Source organism: Melospiza georgiana, chromosome 3 (assembly GCF_028018845.1).
Source record: "Melospiza georgiana isolate bMelGeo1 chromosome 3, bMelGeo1.pri, whole genome shotgun sequence".
Lineage (NCBI taxonomy): Eukaryota > Metazoa > Chordata > Aves > Passeriformes > Passerellidae > Melospiza > Melospiza georgiana.
This window is the reverse complement of record NC_080432.1, coordinates 1,647,379-1,670,030: the sequence shown is the minus strand read 5'-3', so window position 1 is coordinate 1,670,030 and position 22,652 is coordinate 1,647,379. Positions and strand designations below refer to the sequence as shown.

At 37.4% G+C, this 22,652-nt stretch overlaps 1 protein-coding gene across 1 annotated transcript in view; it reads left to right on the top strand.

Moving 5' to 3' along the window:
- The window catches only part of FBXO16 (F-box protein 16), a 53,350-nt gene extending 40,386 nt beyond the window's left edge, over positions 1–12,964 (top strand). Inside the window, exons 7-8 of the mRNA XM_058020539.1 lie at positions 6,823–6,941; positions 12,858–12,964. Coding sequence (XP_057876522.1) covers positions 6,823–6,941; positions 12,858–12,901 — 163 coding nt within the window. The 3' untranslated portion in view covers positions 12,902–12,964. The remainder of the gene's footprint in view (positions 1–6,822; positions 6,942–12,857) is intronic.
- The last annotated feature ends 9,688 nt before the right edge of the window (positions 12,965–22,652 follow it).

The window sequence follows — 22,652 nt, the reverse complement described above, 5'->3', positions numbered from 1 at the left end:
TGCACCCAGGAGCTCAGAAAACCCCCCTGAGGGAGTGAAGGAGATGAGACAGAGATCCCAAATAATTTCCCTGGGACGAGACAGAGATCCCAAATAATTTCCCCCTTGGATTTAGCTGGGACAGTGTGGGAAAAGCTTCCCAGTCACTGAGCAGGGAAATTAAGAACAGCAAGGAGCAGACGTGCAGCCAAAGGAGAGGTGAGGTGACAGAGAGGAGACACAGACATTTAGTGCCCATTCTGTGACTGCTGGATTTCTGCTGGATTTCTTTGCTGGTTGCTCAGAAAGGCGGGAGTTTATACCCAAAAACTGAGCTCAGAAAAGCCTCCCGAGGGAGCGAAGGAGATGGGACAGAGATCCCAAATAATTTCCCTGGGGTGTTTTGGATTTAGGTGGGACAGTGTGGGAAAAGCTTCCCAGCCACAGAGCAGGGAAATTAAGAACAGCGAGGAGCAGCCGTGCAGCCCAGGGAGTGGTGAGGTGACAGAGAGGAGATCCAGACAGGCTTGCATTACAAATTGCCTGCAAGGGGTTATCAAAACCCCTCCACAGAATTATAGCTGGGACTATCGGTGTTGTCATTTATCACAGCCACCATTTCTGGTAGGTCTGGTTTGTTTTCTGCCTGAATTGTTCAAGCAGACAAAAAAAAAACTACCAAAAAAAACCCCTCCAGAGATCAGCAAGGAAGGATTTGCCTCTCTGGGCACAAAGAAATATTGCACAGGGGGAAGTGAAAGATTTTTATCTGCAGCCAGTTAGGAAATTTTTCTCTGTGGGGCTCTGATCTGCCTCCAGAGGCCCAGGAGGGCGTTTCTGCCGCGCACAGTTCCGCTGGAAGGCATCTGCTGTTTGTGCTGCTGCTTGCCAATAAATCAAAAGATTTGCCTCCCACTTGATGATGCATAATGAATAATGAATTCCAACTGCAGCGAGCGAGCGCTGGAGCGGCGCCAAGGCCGCGGCCTCGGGCCTCAAGACAGGGCCCTGCTCCTTCTCACGGCCACAGCGCCTCGGCCTTCCCCCCTCCCCTGCCCCGGGGCATTGATGGCCACGGGCTGCCTCTAAAAAACAGTTGCATATTGTCCCGGAGTGTTTACCCGACGAGGAAATAATTATTCTGGTTAATTGTTCAGCCGGGAGCAGGCCCCGCTCCTGACAAAGGGGGAATCGCTCGCGTGAGAAGGACTCGGAGCGGCCCCGTCCTCCCTCAGCCCCTCTTCGTGCCAGCCCAGCTCGCTGAGGGCGTGTGGGAATCAAAAATATTCCTGAAGGGAGGAAAATGGGGTGAGAAACAGCAATTCAGCACCGGGAGTGAGACCTGCTGTCCTTTTCCCTCTTCCTCACTTCCTCCATTTTCCTGACCTGGAGCTGAGGTTGTAGGGGGTGACCTGACACCACGATTTGGACACCAGAACACAGCAGAACATACCTAAATTTACATAATTTACACTAATTTACGCTAATAATTTAGACTAATAATTTACAATTATATTTGACAGCAATATTTTACAATGATATTTTGCAATAATATTTGCAGTCACAAGGCCAGGGCTGCCTTCTACCCAAAGTTCGCAGCATTATTTCGGATGGAAAACACCTTTAATAGGAAAAAGGGGTGAGAAACAGCAATTCAGCGCTGGGAGTGAGGCCTGCTGTCCTTGTTCCTCTTCCTCACTTCCTCCATTTTCCTGACCTGGAGCTGAGGTTGTAGGGGTGACCTGACACCACGATTTGGACACCAAAACGCAGCAGAACATACCTAAATTTACATAATTTACACTAATTTACGCTAATATTTTAGACTAATAATTTACAATTATATTTGACAGTAATATTTTACAATGATATTTTACAATGATATTTGCAGTCACAAGGCCAGGGCTGCCTTCTACCCAAAGTTCGCAGCATTATTTAGGATGGAAAACACCTTTAAGAAGAAAAAGGGGTGAGAAACAGCAATTCAGCGCTGGGAGTGAGACCTGCTGTCCTTGTACCTCTTCCTCACTTCCTCCATTTTCCTGACCTGGAGCTGAGGTGGTAGGGGTGACCTGACACCACGATTTGGACACCAGAACACAGCAGAACACACCTAAATTTACATAATTTACACTAATTTACGCTAATAATTTAGACTAATAATTTACAATTATATTTGACAGTAATATTTTACAATAATATTTGCAGTCACAAGGCCAGGGCTGCCTTCTACCCAAAGTTCGCAGCATTATTTAGGATGGAAAACACCTTTAAGAAGAAAATGGGGTGAGAAACAGCAATTCAGCGCTGGGAGTGAGACCTGCTGTCCTTGTTCCTCTTCCTCACTTCCTCCATTTTCCTGACTTGGAGCTGAGGTTGTAGGGGTGACCTGACACCACGATTTGGACACCAAAACGCAGCAGAACATACCTAAATTTACATAATTTACACTAATTTACGCTAATAATTTACACTAATAATTTACAATTATATTTGACAGCAATATTTTACAATGATATTTTGCAATAATATTCGCAGTCACAAGGCCAGGGCTGCCTTCCACCCAAAGTTCGCAGCATTATTTAGGATGGAAAACACCTTTAAGAGGAAAATGGGGTGAGAAACAGCAATTCAGCGCCGGGAGTGAGACCTGCTGTCCTTTTTCCTCTTCCTCACTTCCTCCATTTTCCTGACCTGGAGCTGAGGTTGTAGGGGTGACCTGACACCACGATTTGGACACCAAAACGCAGCAGAACATACCTAAATTTTCATAATTTACGCTAATAATTTAGACTAATAATTTACAATTATATTTGACAGTAATATTTTACAATAATATTTTACAATAATATTTGCAGTCACAAGGCCAGGGCTGCCTTCTACCCAAAGTTTGCAGCATTATTTAGGATGGAAAACACCTTTAAGAGGAAAATGGGGTGAGAAACAGCAATTCAGCGCTGGGAGTGAGGCCTGCTGTCCTTGTTCCTCTTCCTCACTTCCTCCATTTTCCTGACCTGGAGCTGAGGTTGTAGGGGGTGACCTGACACCACGATTTGGACACCAAAACGCAGCAGAACATACCTAAATTTACATAATTTACACTAATTTACACGAATAATTTAGACTAATCATTTACAATTATATTTGACAGTAATATTTAACAGTGATATTTTACAATAATATTTGCAGTCACAAGGCCAGGGCTGCCTTCTACCCAAAGTTCGCAGCATTATTTAGGATGGAAAACACCTTTAAGAAGAAAATGGGGTGAGAAACAGCAATTCAGCGCTGGGAGTGAGACCTGCTGTCCTTGTTCCTCTTCCTCACTTCCTCCATTTTCCTGACCTGGACCTGAGGTTGTAGGGGTGACCTGACATCACGATTTGGACACCAAAACACAGCAGAACATACCTAAATTTACATAATTTACGCTAATAATTTAGACTAATAATTTACAATTATATTTGACAGTAATATTTTATAATGATATTTTACAATAATATTTGCAGCCACAAGGCCAGGGCTGCCTTCTACCCAAAGTTCGCAGCATTATTTAGGATGGAAAACACCTTTAAGAGGAAAAAGGGGTGAGAAACAGCAATTCAGCACCGGGAGTGAGACCTGCTGTCCTTTTTCCTCTTCCTCACTTCCTCCATTTTCCTGACCTGGAGCTGAGGTTGTAGGGGGTGACCTGACACCACGATTTGGACACCAAAACGCAGCAGAAGATACCTAAAATTACACTAATGATTTACACTAAAAATTTGCACTAATATTTTACACTAACAATTTGCAATTATATTTTACAATAGTATTTTATTTTACAATAATATTTGCAGTCACAAGGCCAGGGCTGCCTTCTACCCAAAGGTCACATCATCATTTAGGATGGAAACCACCTTTAAGATCGCCAAGTCCAACTATAACCAGGTCCTCCAAAATGACCAATTGATTCCCAGCTGGAATATTTTGGATGGAATTTTCTCCCTTTGTTTTTTTTTTTTTTTTTTTGGTTTGGTTTTTTTGGTTGGGGTTTGGTTTTTTTTTTTTTTTTTTTTTTTTTTTTTTTGTGTGTGTTTATAAACAGGTTGTGGTTTTCCTCAGTTTCCCATTTGAAATAATGCTGGATTTAACTTTATGCTCCTGGACTGGGATGAGGGAATGCTGGACATGTGCTGGTGGTGGGATCCTGTTTTTTACAGGCTAAAAGCTGTTTTAGAGTCCATTTCCACCCTTTATATCCATGGCTTTGTGTTCCTGCTGTGCTTTTTCACTGGAAGGACCCCTCAGAGCTTCTGCTTTAAATTCCCAGATTCCATTTCATGAAATTTGAATGTGGAATGAGCACCTTTGGGTAATGAACCTGCCTGAGTGCTATGAAATAATAATAATGCCTCAGAGTCTGGATTTTACTCCTGATACTGGGAAAAAAATGTCGCCACAGGGGCCATATTCCAGTGCAATTCATTTAACTTTCATTTAATTTTCATTTAATTTTCATTTAATTTTCATTTAATTTGGAATATTCCTGTTCTGCCAGTTAATTGTGTTGAATTTCATAGCAGCTGCATACAACACCAAAAATATGCAAATACATGTGCAGAATTATTTGGTTACAAAAAACACTGAATAAACCTTGGTGGAGGGGCAGCCCCAGGCTTTTTTACACTTCAGTCACACAGACTTCACTGAAAACTCCCAAATCGATTCAGCTCAACCTAATTTTCTGTGGATTTCCCCAAGGAGCTGTAACAATCTCAGGCAGGCTTAGCTTAAATCACTGAGTCCTGAGCTTGTCTTTGAGTGCCAGAATTTATCACAACTTAAAAAAAAAAAAATTTAAAAAATCAAGTTCCCACCTTCCCCGAGCCCTGATTGTGCTCTTCGGGGCAAGATAACAAACGTGTTATCTTTTCAGGTGGCAACACCCCAAAGGATTTGACTGTTATCACCCCCAGGGCAGCAAGTGCAGAGCATTTATTGGAATTTATAGTACTTGAATATCTGTATATCGGCCTTGCCCCGGTAGGTCCCAGTTGCTCTTGATGGGCTGCAGCTGTGATGTCCTTAATTGGGCAGCAGCTGTGGCTAATGAAGATAACTGGGATAAAAGGGGGTGGGTTGGCTGGGCAGGGAGAGCCTTGGAGGAGCAGCACTGCTGTGAAGAGCTGCTTGTGAGAAAACCCCCCAGAAGGTGTGGGACTCTAGAAATAGGATAACAGAAATATGAATAACAACAAGTGGTGACCCCGACGTGATAGTTGGCAGAGATAAGGCAGCCAAGAGCTGTGGATGGCCCTTGAGCCAGGAACTGTGGATAAGAGAGCCAAGAGCTGTGGATGGCCTTTGAGCCAGGAACCATGGATAAGGCAGCCAAGAGCTGTGGATGGCCTTTGAGCCAGGAACTGTGGATAAGGCAGCCAAGAGCTGTGGATGGCCCTTGAGCCAGGAGCTGTGGATAAGACAGCCAAGAGCTGTGGATGGCCTTTGAGCCAGGAACTGTGACAGCCAAGAGCTGTAGAAGAAATGTGGCCTTTGAGCCAAGGAGCTGTGACAGCCAAGAGCTGTAGAAGAAATGTGGCCTTTGAGCCAGGAGCTGTGTGTGTTGTATGTGGCCTTTGAGTCACGGGAAAATGTATGTACTGTAATGTGGCCTTTGAGTCACAGTAAGAGATATGCATTGTAGAATATGTAAATATGTCCATGTGAAATCTGTTCCTGTAAGTTAAAGAAAAGGGGGATATATAATAGAGGTGGCCTTTGAGTCCTAGTAAAATATCTGTATTGTGCTTGGGTATCTGTAAGTAAAAGAAAAGGGGGAAATATCTGAACATAGGCCTTGCCCCGGTAGGTCCCAGTTGCTCTTGATGGGCTGCAGCTGTGATGTCCTTAATTGGGCGGCAGCTGTGGCTAATGAAGATAACTGGGATAAAAGGGGGTGGGTTGGCTGGGCAGGGAGAGCCTTGGAGGAGCAGCACTGCTGTGAAGAGCTGCTTGTGAGAAAACCCCCCAGAAGGTGTGGGACTCTAGAAATAGGATAACAGAAATATGAATAAGAACAAGTGGTGACCCCGACGTGATAGTTGGCAGAGATAAGGCAGCCAAGAGCTGTGGACGGCCCTTGAGCCAAGGAGCTGTGGATAAGGCAGCCAAGAGCTGTGGATGGCCATTGAGCCAGGAACTGTGGATAAGGCAGCCAAGAACTGTGGATGGCCTTTGAGCCAAGAGCTGTGGATGGCCTTTGAGCCAGGAACTGTGGATAAGAGAGCCAAGAGCTGTAGAAGAAATGTGGCCTTTGGGCCAAGGAGCTGTGACAGAGAAGAGCTGTGAAGAATATGGCCTTTGAGCAAGGAGCTGTGTGTGTTGTATGTGGTCTTTGAGTCACGGGAAAATGTATGTACTGTAATGTGGCCTTTGAGTCACAGTAAGAGATATGTATTGTAGAATATGTAAATATGTCCATGTGAAATCTGTTCCTGTAAGTTAGAAAAAGGGGGATATATAATAGAGGTGGCCTTTGAGTCCTAGTAAAATACCTGTATTGTACTTGGATATCTGTAAGTAAAAGAAAAGGGGGAAATATCTGTATATCGGCCTTGCCCCGGTAGGTCCCAGTTGCTCTTGATGGGCTGCAGCTGTGATGTCCTTAATTGGGCGGCAGCTGTGGCTAATGAAGATAACTGGGATAAAAGGGGGTGGGTTGGCTGGGCAGGGAGAGCCTTGGAGGAGCAGCACTGCTGTGAAGAGCTGCTTGTGAGAAAACCCCCCAGAAGGTGTGGGACTCTAGAAATGTGATAACAGAAATATGAATAACAACAGGAATTCTCGTGTTCTGCTCTGCAGGAGGAGGAAGGGAGGAGGGAACACCCCGGACCTGAGCAGGGAGGCGGCCGAGAGGAAGAAGAGAGGAGGAGGAGGAGGAGGAGGATCAGCTCAGCTCCGGAAGGTGAAATCCCTGGCAAGTGTCACAGGGGGGATCCCAGCATTGTCAGCGCCCCCAGGGATGGTGCAGCTCGGAGATTTTCCCTCAGGGAAAAATCTGGGAATGAGGAGGAGACCAAAAATCTGGGAATGAGGAGGAGACCAAAAATCTGGGAATGAGGAGGACACCAAACCCACCTGGGCTGGTTCCTCCGTAAAAATTATTTACACCTCAATTATTTTCACTCTGAGGGAATCATCCCAGACATTACTGTGGGTGGGAACTGTCAGTGCAGAAAGCGGCCCTGTCATTTATTTATAGTGACCCTGTAAATTTATTAATTTATTTACAGTGACCCTGTGAATTTATTTATTTATTTACAAAGACTCTGTAAATTTATTAATTTATTTACAGTGACCCTGTACATTTATTTACAGCGACCCTGTGAATTTATTAATTTATTTACAGTGACCCTGTAAATTTATTTGTTTATTTACAATGACCCTGTGAATTTATTAATTTATTTACAGTGACCCTGTACATTTATTTACAGTGACTCTGTAAATGTATTAATTTATTTACAATGACCCTGTACATTTATTAATTTATTTACAGTACACCTGTAAATTTATTAATTTATTTACAGCAACCCTATAATTTTATTAATTTACTGTGGGGTGCGGAGGTTTAGGGACATCACACCATAACCAATATGATCCTGTGAAGCCAAATTTATTATCTCTAAAAACATTTTATTATTATTATTATCATCATCATTATTATCATTATTATCATTATCATATTTATTATAGTTACAGTTGTAGTTATAATAAATCCCTACTGTCAATATATGATTTTGTTAATCCACATTAAATTAGAATTTGATTGGATCATCTCATTTTTCTTGCTGTGCTTGTCTGGCCCATCCATTATTCACTTTTTTCTCACTTTCCCAAGCCTGCTGACAAACTTGCTGAGTTTTAAATTTATTTATTTATTTACTGTGGGTTGTAGAGGTTCAGGGACATCACACCATAACCAATATGATCCAGTGAAGCCAAGTTTCTTATCCCTAAAAAGATTATTATCATTTATTATTATTATTATTATTATTATTATTATTATTATTATTATTATTATTATTATTATTATTATTATTATTGTTGTTGTTGTTGTTGTTTTGTTGTTGTTGTTGTTGTGTTTATTATTATATTTATTATTATATTTATGATGAATCCCTACTGTCAATAGATGATTGGTTAATCCTGGCTGTTCACACCTCTACATTAGAATGCTGATTGGATCATCTCATTTTTCTTGCTGTGCTCGTCTGGCCCATCCATGATTCCCTTTTTTCTCACTTTCCCAAGCCTGCTGACAAACTTGCTGAGTTTTAAATTTATTTATTTACTGTGGGGTGTGGAGGTTCAGGGACATCACACCATAACCAATGTGATCCAGTGAAGCCAAGTTTCTTATCCCTAAAAAGATAATAATAGTAATAGTAATAATAATAATAATAATAATAATAATAATAATAATAATAATAATAATTTTTATTTTTGTTATTATTATACTACAATTATTATTATACAATTATTATTATACAATTATTAATATTTGTTATATTTATAATAAATCTCTACTGTCAATAGATGATTGGTTAATCCTGGCTGCTCACACCTCTACATTAGAATGCTGATTGGATCATCTCATTTTTCTTGCTGTGCTCGTCTGGCCCACCCATGATTCACTTTTTTCTCACTTTCCCAAGCCTGCTGACAAACTCGCTGAGTCCTGCTGACTCTTCTTCTTCTTGCATCTTTTTCAAGGATACACCAACCCCATTTCTGAATATTTCCATTATTCATCCTTTGTGTCCATTGTCCAGGCTGAATATGGCCGTTGTCTTGTAAGAACTCCTCAACCTGCCAAAAACTCTTAACAATTTACCTCTCCTTTAGCCCCCCAAATCCCTTTCCATGCTTTTACAAAGTGCTGCCACAGCTCTTTCATGAATTTTGCATCTCTTCCCAAAATTTCATTACTTTGGATCGCCGTGGCTCGAAGAAATAACAACCAGTGGTGACCCCGACGTGACGGTTGGCAGAGATAAGGCGGCCAAGAGCTGTGGATAATTAATTCATTTGTTCGTTTGTTCCGCGCGCCCCCAGCCCGAGCAGAGCAGCCCCAAACCTCAACACAACACTGAGAGCTCTTTGTGCTAAATTAGGACACCCTGCCACGAAAGGAGCCCGGGGAAGCCATTCCAGAAAGTTCCACGGGACTTTTTGTGGCTCTGGAAACAAAGCCTTGCCCGGAGCGGGCCGGCGGCAGCCTCTGCAGGAATGCGGGCGCTGCATCGCTGCGCGGTGACGTGAAACGGCGCGGAGCTCACACGCTGCCCTCTTGGCCTTGATGAAAAGGACAAGGAAATATTATATGATAATTAAAAGGGGAAAATATGATATGATAATCAAAAAAAAAAAAAAAAGTCCTTGGTACACCTCCTAAAAAGGGGAAAATATTATATGATAATCAAAAAAAAAAAAAAAAGAAAGTCCTTGGTACACCTCCTTACACACCCTTTTCCCAGTACGGTTTAGGTAAGAAAAAATGCTCGATGCTCATTAAGACCTGGTAATTAAATCCAGGTGATTTACACATTCATCTAGGCAGCAAATGTTCTTGTGCTCTAAAGTGAGATTGCCAACAGCAGAATTTAGCATTTCCATCCATGTTTGTCTTCCCCAGACTCTGGACAATTTTAGAAATTATGCCCACCCAATTTAAATGGAACTGACAAAAATGTTGCCTCTTTCAGAAGTCCAATCTCATTTATATTAATAATATTTATTTTTGAAATATTAGTATTGGAGCTGGATTTTAGGCACCTGTACTTGAAAACCGTGATCCATGTTTTGTGAAATGTCCTTTAGATGACAGCTTCAGCATTTAATTATACCTCATGGTAATCTGTAATTACACCTAAATTATTTTCACTTTTAACCCAATGGGAATTACACCTAAATTATTTTCACTTTTAACCCAATAGGAATTACACCTGAATTATTTTCATTTTTAACCCAATGGGAATTCCACCTAAATTATTTTCACTTTTAACCCAACAGGAATTCCACCTAAATTATTATCACTTTTAACCCAATAGGAATTACACCTGAATTATTTTCACTTTTAACCCAATAGGAATTACCTCTGAATTATTTTCATTTTTAACCCAACAGGAATTACACCTAAATTATTTTCACTTTTAACCCAATGGGAATTACACCTAAATTATTTTGACTTTTAACCCAATAGGAATTCCACCTAAATTATTTTCACTTTTAACCCAATAACCAACCACCCATGGCCTACAATGCAGACTTTTTATCCAATGACACAAAACCACCCAAACCCATGAAGAATGAGGTGAAGAAGCACCAAGCTCTGCCCTAAACCCTCCATCTTGTTTGTATTCATTATTATATCCTAAAACCCCAAACTCCAAATTTTCCAGAGTGTTCTAGAACCTCAAAAATTGAAATTTTCTAGGGTGTTCTACAACCTCAAACTCAAAATTTTAAAACCCCAAACTCGAAATTTTCTAGAGTGTTCTAGAACCTTGAACTCGAAATTTTAAAGCCCCAAACTGTAAGTTTTCTAGAGCGTTCTAGAACCTCAAACTCAAAATTTTAAAACCCTGAACTCCAAATTTTCTAGAGTGTTCTAGAACCTCGAACTCGAAATTTTAAAACCCCAAACTCCAAATTTTCTAGAGTGTTCTAGAACCTCAAACTCAAAAATTTAAAACCCCAAACTCTAAATTTTCTAGAGTGTTCTAGAACCTGAAACTCAAAATTTTGAAACCCCAAAGTCTTAATTTTCTAGAGCGTTCTAGAGCCTTGAACTCGAAATTTTAAGGCCTCAAACTCTAAATTTTCTAGAGTGCTCTAGAACCTCAAACTCGAAATTTTAAACCCCCAAACTTGAAATTTTCTAGAGTGTTCTAGAACCTCAAAATTTGAAATTTTCTAGAGTGTTCTAGAACCTCGAACTCAAAATTTTAAGACCCCAAACTCTAAATTTTCTAGAGTGTTCTAGAACCTCAAACTCGAAATTTTAAGGCTTCAAACTCCAAATTTTCTAGAGTGTTCTACAACCTCGAACTCGAAATTTTAAACCCCCAAACTCCAAATTTTCTAGTGTTCTAGAACCTCAAACTCAAAATTTTAAAACCCCAATCTCGAAATTTTCTAGAGTGTTCTAGAACCTCGAACTCAAAAATTTAAAACCCCAAACTCTAAATTTTCTAGAGTGTTCTAGAACCTCAAAAATTGAAATTTTCTAGAGTGTTCTACAACCTCGAACTTGAAATTTTAAAACCCCAAACTCTAAATTCTCTAGAGTGTTCTAGAACCTCAAACTCGAAATTTTAAACCCCCAAACTCTAAATTTTATAGTGTTCCAGAACCTCGAACTCTTAAAACCCCAAACTCGAAATTTTCCACCTTGTGATTTTACACACTTCTAATCAAACTCCTCACCCACGATCCCAGTGCAATAATTCAATTTTGGAAGCTTTCTCCACGGCTTCAGGTCAGTGCCGTGTTCTCCTGCCAAAAAAATCACAAAAAAATCTGAAATTCTCAGCATCAGCCCACCAGAATTTCCCGATTTTGAGTTGTTTTATTGCCAGGCCAGCAGTGGAAGGATCTCAGCTCAGCGTAAAAAAAATTTGGTGATTTTGGTTTTCTCTCCCTGGATTTTAAGGAAAGTTATGTGATCTTCAAGGTAATTCATCAGGAAGGATTTGAGTGATAGAAAATCAGAATTGTGGAATTGTTGAAATTCATGAAGATGTAATTAATCAGGAATGATTTGAGTGATAAAAAATCAGAGAAATGTGGAATTGTTGGAGTTCAAGAAGATGAAATTAATCAGGAAGGATTTAAGTGATAAAAAAGTGATAAAAATCAGAGAATTGTGGAATTGTTGAAGTTCAAGATAAAAAATCAGAGAATTGTGGAATTGTTGAAGTTCACAAAGATGTAATTAATCATTAATCAGGAAGGATTTAAGTGATTAAAAAATCAGAATTGTGGAATTGTTGAAGTTCACGAAGATGTAATTAATCAGGAAGGATTTAAGTGATAAAAAATCAGAATTGTGGAATTGTTGGAGTTCAATAAGATGTAATTAATCATTAATCAGGAAGGATTTAATTAATAAAAAATCAGAGAATTGTGGAATTGTTGAAGTTCAAGAAGATGTAATTAATCAGGAAGGATTTAATTAATAAAAAATCAATCAGAGAATTGTGGAATTGTTGAAGTTCATGAAGATGTAATTAATCAGGAAGGATTTAAGTGATAAAAAATCAATCAGAGAATTGTGGAATTGTTGAAGTTCAAGATAAAAAATCAGAATTGTGGAATTGTTGAAGTTCAAGAAGATGCAATTAACAGGAGGGATTTAAGTGATAAAAATCAATCAGAGAATTGTGGAATTGTTGGAGTTCAAAAAGATGTAATTAATCAGGAAGGATTTCAGTGATAAAAAATCAGAATTGTGGAATTGTTGAAGTTCAAGAAGATGTAATTAATCATTAATCAGGAAGGATTTAAGTGATTAAAAAATCAATCAGAGAATTGTGGAATTGTTGAAGTTCAAGATAAAAAATCAGAATTGTGGAATTGTTGAAGTTCACAAAGATGTAATTAATCAGGGAGGATTTAAGTGATAGAAAATCAGAATTGTGGAATTGTTGAAGTTCACGAAGATGTAATTAATCAGGAAGGATTTAAGTGATAAAAAATCAGAGAATTGTGGAATTGTTGAAGTTCAAGAAGATGTAATTAATCATTAATCAGGCTGATGCATAAGAAAAAATAAAAAAAATATATAATTCTCTAGCTCTAATCCCAAATTAATTTCCATTTCTTATTAAAGGCAGCGTTGGGAAACCTGCTTGACATGAACGCCTTTGAAAAGCTTTGATTGAATCGAGTCTGAATAAAGAAAATTAATGTGCAAATCTTGCAGCAAATCCTTCAAGAACGGCCTGGGATGAAAGAAAAGTGCCCAAGGCGAGCAAACACCGAAATTCAAATTAAAATCAAACGGATCAATGATCCACGGCGAGAATAAAGAATATTCAATATTCCAGGCAGCCACCAAGATGGGAAAAGGGGTTATTAAATGGAGCTCCCTAAATAAGAATAAAAACTTAATTAAAAAAAAAACTTAATTAAAGGGGCTCCAGGTGAATGAGGTGAATGAGAATAAAAAATAAGAATAAAAAATTAATTAAAGGGACATCCACTGGCTCCAGGTGAATGAGAATAAAAAATAAAAACTTAATTAATGGGACGTCCACTGGCTCCAGGTGAATGAGGTGAATGAGAATAAAAATAAGAATGAAAACTTCATTAAGGGGACATCCACTGGCTCCAGGTGAATGAGAATAAAAAATAAAAATAAAAACTGAATTAAGGGGACATCCACTGGCTCCAGGTGAATGAGAATAAAAATAAGAATAAAAATTTAATTAAATGACATCCACTGGCTCCATGTGAATGAGAATAAAAAATAAGAATAAAATCTGAATTAAGGGGACATCCACTGGCTCCAGGTGAATGAGAATAAAAATAAGAATAAAAAATTAATTAAAGGGACATTCACTGGCTCCAGTTTCCATGTGAGAAACTGAGAATGAGAGTAAAAAATAAGAATAAAAACTTCATTAAAGGCACATCCACTGGCTCCAGTTGAATGAGAATAAAAAATAAGAATAAAAATTTAATTAAGGGGACATTCACTGGCTCCAGGGTCCATGTGCTGAGTGAGAATAAAAAATGAGAATAAAAGCTTAATTAAAGGGACATTCACTGGCTCCAGGTGAATGAGAATAAAAAATAAAAATAAGAATAAAAAATTAATTAAAGTGACATCCACTGGCTCCAGGTTCCATGTGCTGAATGAGAATAAAAAATAAAAATAAAAACTGAATTAAAGGGACATCCACTGGCTCCAGGTGAATGAGAATAAAAATAAGAATAAAAATTTAATTAAATGGACATCCACTGGCTCCAGGTGAATGAGAATAAAAAATAAGAATAAAAATTAAAGGGACATCCACTGGCTCCAGGTTCCATGTGAGAAACCGAGAATGGGAATAAAAAATGAGAATAAAAACTGAATTAAGGGGACATCCACTGGCTCCAGGTTCCATGTGCTGAATGAGAAAACAAAAATAAAAATAAAATCTGAATTAAGGGGACATCCACTGGCTCCAGTTGAATGAGAATAAAAAATAAGAATAAAATAAAATCTGAATTAAGGGGACATCCACTGACTCCAGGTTCCATGTGCTGAATGACAGTAAAAAATGAGAATTAAATCTGAATTAAGGGGACATCCAGTGGCTCCAGGTGAATGACAATAAAAAATAAAAATAAAATAAAATCTGAATTAAGGGGACATCCACTGGCTCCAGGTGAATGAGAATAAAAAATAAAAATAAAATAAAATCTGAATTAAGGGGACATCCAGTGGCTCCAGGTGAATGAGAATAAAAAATAAAAATAAAATCTGAATTAAGGGGACATCCACTGGCACCAGGTGAATGACAATAAAAAATAACAATAAAATCTGAATTAAGGGGACATCCAGTGGCTCCAGGTGAATGAGAATAAAAAATAAAAATAAAAACTGAATTAAAGGGACATCCACTGGCTCCAGGTGAATGAGAATAAAAATAAGAATAAAAATTTAATTAAAGGGGACATCCACTGGCTCCAGGTGAATGTGAATAAAAAATAAAAATAAAAATTTAATTAAATGGACATCCACTGGCTCCAGGTGAATGTGAATAAAAAATAAAAATAAAATCTGAATTAAGGGGACATCCACTGGCTCCAGTTTCCATGTGCTGATTGAGAATAAAAAATAAGAATAAAAAATTAATTAAAGGGACATCCACTGGCTCCAGGTGAATGAGAATAAAAAATAAAAATAAAAACTGAATTAAGAGGACATCCACTGGCTCCAGTTTCCATGTGAGAAACCGAGAATGGGAATAAAAAATGAGAATAAAATCTGAATTAAGGGGACATCCACTGGCTCCAGGTGAATGAGAATAAAAAATAAGAATAAAAACTGAATTAAAGGGACATTCACTGGCTCCAGTTTCCATGTGCTGAATGAGAATAAAAAATAAGAATAAAAATTTAATTAATGGGACATCCACTGGCTCCAGGTGAAGGAGAATAAAAAATAAGAATAAAAAATTAAGGGGACATCCACTGGCTCCAGGTAAATGATAATAAAAAATAAAAATAAAATAAAATCTGAATTAAGGGGACATCCACTGGCTCCAGTTTCCACGTGAGAAACCGAGAATGGGAATAAAAAACAAGAATAAAATCTGAATTAAGGGGAAATCCACTGGCTCCAGGTTCCATGTGCTGAATGAGATAAAAAATAAGAATAAAAAATTAATTAAAGCGGCATCCACTGGCTCCAGGTGAATGAGATAAAAAATAAAAATAAAATCTGAATTAAGGGGACATCCACTGGCTCCAGGTTCCATGTGAGAAACCGAGAATGACAATAAAAAATGAGAATAAAAACTGAATTAAAGGGACATCCACTGGCTCCAGGTGAATGAGAATAAAAAATACAAACTGAATTAAGGGGACATCCACTGGCTCCAGGTGAATGAGGTGAATGAGAATAAAAATTTAATTAAAGGGACATCCACTGGCTCCAGGTTCCATGTGCTGAATGAGAATAAAAAATAAGAATAAAATCTGAATTAAGGGGACATCCACTGGCTCCAGGTGAATGAGATAAAAAATAAGAATAAAATCTGAATTAAGGGGACATCCACTGGCTCCAGGTTCCATGTGAGAAACCGAGAATGAGAATCAAAAATGAGAATAAAATCTGAATTAAGGGGAAATCCACTGGCTCCAGGTGAATGAGAAAAAAAAATAAAAATAAAATCTGAATTAAGGGGACATCCAGTGGCTCCAGGTTCCATGTGCTGAATGAGAATCAAAAATAAGAATAAAATAAAATCTGAATTAAAGGGACATCCACTGGCTCCAGGTGAATGAGAATAAAAAATAACAATAAAATAAAATCTGAATTAAGGGGACATTCACTGGCTCCAGTTTCCATGTGAGAAACCGAGAATGAGATAAAAAATGAGAATAAAATCTGAATTAAGGGGACATGCACTGGCTCCAGGTGAATGAGAATCAAAAATAAAAATAAAATCTGAATTAAGGGGACATGCACTTAATGAATGGAATGAGCAAAGCTGGCCGGGTTTGGATTTTGCTCCAACCAGGGAAACAGAAACTGCACCAGGCTGGCTCTTCACTGGGAGCTCATTAAAGTCAATTGGCCCAATTAGAACAAGGAGTTAATGAGTGCTGTTAATTGGGTTTCTAACGAAGGGCCCCGTTCTGCAGCGCAATTCCTGCAGAGTTTTGGGAACAAATTCCCGAATATTTCCTGGGAAAGCTGAAATGGGGGTCGGGGTCAGCAGCCCAGGGCTGGCTCTGCTCCCGCCCGGATCGTTTTAACCCTCAAAAAATGAATTTTAGTCATTAAATAATTAATTTTTCACAGGATCAGTCCTCCCTGCCTGTGTCCTGCAGGATCTGAAGGCAAAAGTGAATTTTTTAGACAGCATTTTAATGAGAAAATGAGACAAAATTCCGTTTACAGGAGGTGGGAAAAGCTGGGGAAATCCAGGATTCCCAGCACGCGCTCCTGTGCAAGGCAGATTTATACTTATATAAAAATATATACAAATATATGGGTATTTTTTAAAATAAAATATATAGATGTATTTTATATCTATATATAATATAATATATAATATAAATATTTATATACCAATATAGAAATATATAGAGAAAAATAAATATAAATGTACATAAAATATGTGTATATATATCTATTAAATATATACAAATATATGGGTGTTTCTTGTTTTATAAAATATATACATGTATTTTATATGGATATATAATATATGTTATATATATTATTATTTATATAACAATATACAAATATATATAGAAAAATAAATATAAATGTACATAAAATATGTGAATATATATCTATTAAATATATACAAATATATGGGTGTTTTTTGTTTTATAAAATATATACATGTATTTTATACGTGTATATAATATATATTATATATATTAATATTTATATAACAATATACAAATATATATAGAAAAATAAATATAAATGTACATAAAATATGTATATATCTATTAAATATATACAAATATATGGGTATTTTTTGTTTTATAAAATATATACATGTATTTTATATGGATATATAATATATATTATATATATTAATATTTATATAACAATATCCAAATATATATAGAAAAATAAATATAAATGTACATAAAATATGTGTATATATATCTATTAAATATATACAAATACACGGGTGGTTTTTGTTTTATAAAATATATACATGTATTTTATATGGATATATTATATATATTATATATATTAATATTTATATAACAAATACAAATATATATATAAAAATAAATATGTGTACATATGTGTATATATATCTATTAAATATATCCAAATCTATGGGTATTTCTTGTTTTATAAAATATATACATGTATTTTATATGTGTATATAATATATATTATATATAAAATATTTATATAATAATATAGAAATATATAGAAAAATAAATATAAATGTACATAAAATATGTGTATATATATCTATTGAATATATACAAATATATGGGTATTTCTTGTTTTATAAAATATATACATGTATTTTATATGTATATATAATATATTGTATTTGTAAATATTTATATAATAGTATAGAAATATATAGAGAAAAATAAATATAAATGTACATAAAATATGTGTATATATATCTATTAAATATATGCGAATATATGTGTATTTCTTGTTTTATAAAATATGTACAAGTATTTTATATGGATATATTAAATATATTATATATATTAATATTTATATAACAATATACAAATACATATAGAAAAAGAAATATAAATGTGCATAAAATATGTGTGTATATATCTATTAAATATATACAAATATATGGGTATTTCTTGTTTTATAAAATATGTACATGTATTTTATATGGATATATAATATATATTGTATTTATAAATATTTATATAATAGTATAGAAATATATAGAGAAAAATAAATATAAATGTACATAAAATATGTGTATATATATCTATTATATATATACAAATATATGGGTGTTTCTTGTTTTATAAAATATATACATGTATTTTATATGGATATATAATATATATTATATTTAAAAATATTTATATAACAATATACAAATATATATAGAAAAATAAATATAAATGTACATAAAATATGTGTATATATATCTATTACATATATACAAATATATGGGTATTTTTTGTTTTATAAAATATATACATGTATTTTATATCTATATATAATATATATTATATAATATAAATATTTATATACCAATATAGAAATATATATAGAAAAATAAATATAGATGTACATAAAATATGTGTATATATATCTATGAAATATATACAAATATATGGGTATTTTTTAAAATAAAATATATACATGTATTTTATATGGATATATAATATATATTGTATTTATAAATATTTATATAATAATATAGAAATATATATAGAAAAATAAATATAAATGTACATGAAATATGTGTATATATATCTATTAAATGTATACAAATATATGAGTATTTTTTGTTTTATAAAATATATACATGTATTTTATATGGATATATGATATATATTGTATTTATAAATATTTATATAATAATATAGAAAAATATAGAAAAATAAATATAAATGTACATAAAATATGTGTATATATATCTATTAAATATATACAAATATATGGCTATTTCTTGTTTTATAAAATATATACATGTATTTTATATGGATATATAATATATATTATATTTATAAATATTTATATAATAATATACAAATATATATAGAAAAATAAATATAAATGTACATAAAATATGTGTATATATAATAGCTATTAAAATTATATGTAAAAATATATAAATATATAAATACGCATAAAATACATGTGTATTTATATATTTATATATAATATTATATATTATATATTATATATTACATATTATATATTATATATTACATATTATATATTATATTATTTATAATATTATATATTATATTATATATTATATATCATATATCATATATTATATAATATATTATATATTATATTATAAATATATAATATTTATATATAATATTATATACTATATATAATATATACACATATATTTTATATGTATATTTTATGTACATATATATTTATATGTATAAATATATATAAATATGTATATAAATATGTGTATAAATATACATATATTTATATGTATATAAATATACATCCTGTTCAATGTATATTTATATTTATATTTATTTTTATAGGTTTATATTTATTTTATATTTATATTTATTCTATATTCATATTTATATTTATATTTATATTTACATATAGATACGTATATATATAAATTCTATTTTATATAAAACATGTTTTATATTTCATATAAAATACTATTTTATATTTTGAATTTTCTTTATTCATCATAACAATGTTTGTTCTCTATCCTTACCAAGTAACTTGGATCGGTCAAAAAAAAAAAAACCCAAAAAACCAAAACCAACAACAACAAAATCCCAACAAAACCCAAACCAAACCAAAGCCTCCAAAAACCACAAACAAACAAACAACCAAAGAAACCCCAATACATCAAACCCAGGCTGGTTTTTTTCAGAATCTTGGGAATTTTTAAAAAATTTTTGGAATTTTTCTCAAGGAAAAGTTGTTCGCTACAATTTTTTTTGCTTGATTTTTATCCTAAATAAAAGTTAAAATGAACTTCATCCTTTACACCTTTGAGTCTTCAAGCACTGAGCGAGCCTGGGGATGTGCACGGGGGAAAATTTGGGCACTAACAAATTAATTGGCGTGGAGAATTAATTAATGAGGTTTGGCTTTAGTGGCACCAGTTTCTAATTGGGTCCCTCTGTCCTGAAGGCACCACAGCACAGCTCAAATAAAGCAAATTATGGATTTATTTTTAGGAGTATCATCAAGGGATATCATTTAGGGATCAAATGTATAGGATCAATATTTATTGATATTAATCTATACAATCGATGGAACAGAAATTGGGAATAAAATGTATAGAATGTATGGAATTTCTCAGGGGATTGCAAGGTTTTCTGTCCATCTGAAACTGCTGGGAATGATGATTTCTCTTCTCCCTTCCTTTCCCTTTCCCTTTCCCCTTCCCTTCCCTTTCCCTTCCCTTCCCTTCCCTTCCCTTCCCTTCCCTTCCCTTCCCTTCCCTTCCCTTCCCTTCCCTTCCCTTCCCTTCCCTTCCCTTCCCTTCCCTTCCCTTCCCTTCCCTTCCCTTCCCTTCCCTTCCCTTCCCTTCCCTTCCCTTCCCTTCCCTTCCCTTCCCTTCCCTTCCCTTCCCTTCCCTTCCCTTCCCTTCCCTTCCCTTCCCTTCCCTTCCCTTCCCTCCCTCCCTTTCCCTTTCCCCTTTCCCTTTCCCCTTTCCCCTTTCCCCTTTCCCCTTCCCTTCCCTTTCCTCTTCCCTTCCCCTTCTCTTTCCCCCTTTCCCTTTCCTTTTCTCTTTCCCCCTTTCCTTTTCACAGAATCACAGAATTTCAAGGCTGGAAGAGACCCATAAGATCATCAAGTCCAGCCGAAGTTCTAACTGTCCAACGAGATCATGGCAGCAAGTGCCACATCCAGTCTTTTTGTGAATTCTTCAAGGGATGGTGACTCCACCACCTCACTGGGTGGATGATTCCAGTTTCTGACCACTCTTTCTGTGAAATATTTCCTTCTTAATTCTAACTTACATCTCGCTTGATGCAGCTTGAGGCTGTGTCCTCTTGTTCTATCCGTTGTCGCCCGGAGAAAGAGGCCGACCCCAGCTCAGCATGGCCACCCTTGAGGAGAGACCGACCCCAGCTCAGCATGGCCACCCCTCAGGAGAGACCGACCCCAGCTCAGCATGGCCACCCTTGAGGAGAGACCGACCCCAGAGACCGACCCCAGAAACCGACCCCAGCTCACCATGGGCACCCTTCAGGAGAGATCGACCCCAGAGAGACCGACCCCAGCTCAGCACAGCCACCCTTGAGGAGAGACCGACCCCAGAGAGACCGACCCCAGCTCAGCATGGCCACCCTTGAGGAGAGACCGACCCCAGCTCAGCATGGCCACCCTTGAGGAGAGACCGACCCCAGAGAGACCGACCCCAGCTCAGCATGGCCACCCCTCAGGAGAGACCGACCCCAGCTCAGCATGGCCACCCTTGAGGAGAGACCGACCCCAGCTCAGCATGGCCACCCTTGGAGAGACCGACCCCAGAGACCGACCCCAGCTCAACATGGCCACCCCTCAGGAGAGACTGACCCCAGAGACCGACCCCAGAGAGATCGACCCCAGCTCAGCACAGCCACCCTTCAGGAGAGACTGACCCCAGAGAGACCGACCCCGGCTCACCATGGCCACCCTTGAGGAGAGGCCGACCCGCAGCTCACCATGGCCACCCTTCAGGAGAGACCGACCCCAGAGAGACCGACCCCAGCTCAGCACGGCCACCCTTCAGGAGAGACCGACCCCAGCTCAGCATGGCCACCCTTCAGGAAGTTGTAGAGAGCGATGAGGTCGCCCCTGAGTCTCCTTTTCTCCAGGCTGAGCACCCCCAGCTCCCTCAGTCGCTCTTCGTATGGCTTGTGCTCCCAGCCCTCACCAGCCTCGTTGCTCTCCTCTGGACTCGCTCAAACATCTCAACGTCCCTGCTGAAGGGAGGGGCCCAGAACTGGACACAACACTCCAGGTGAGGCCCCACCAGTGCCGAGCACAGGGGCAGAGTGACCTCCCTGCTGCTGCTGAACACCCCGTGCCTGGTGCTGCCCAGGATGGCATCGGCCTTTGGCCACACCGTGCCCGGTGCTGCCCAGGATGGCATCGGCCTTTGGCCACACCGTGCCTGGTGCTGCCCAGGAGCCATCGGCCTTTGGCCACACCGTGCCTGGTGCTGCCCAGGAGCCATCGGCCTTTGGCCACACCGTGCCTGGTGCTGGCCAGGATGGCATCGGCCTTTGGCCACACCGTGCCTGGTGCTGGCCAGGATGGCATCGGCCTTTGGCCACACCATTCCTGACCAGGAGCCATCGGCCTTTGGCCACACCATGCCTGGTGCTGCCCAGGATGGCATTGGCCCTCTTGGCCACCTGGGCACGCTGCTGGCCCGTGTCCAGCCGCCTGTCACCAGCACCCCCAGGTCCCTTTCCTCCTGGGCACTGTCCAGCCACACCATCCCCAGCTTGTATCGGTGCAGGGGTTGTTGTGGCCGAAGTGCAGGATTCAGCACTTGGACTTATTGAACTTCATCCCGTTTGATTCTGCCCATCCGTCCAACCGTTCCAAGTCTCTCTGGAGAGCCCTACGCCCCTCTGACAGATCTACACTCTTTCCCAATTTAGTGTCACCAGCGAATTTACTAATAAAAGACTCTAAGCCCTCATCCATGTCGTCAATAACAATATTGAACAGAGCTGGCCCCAGCACAGAGCCCTGAGGGACACCAGTGGTGACCGGTCACCAGCTG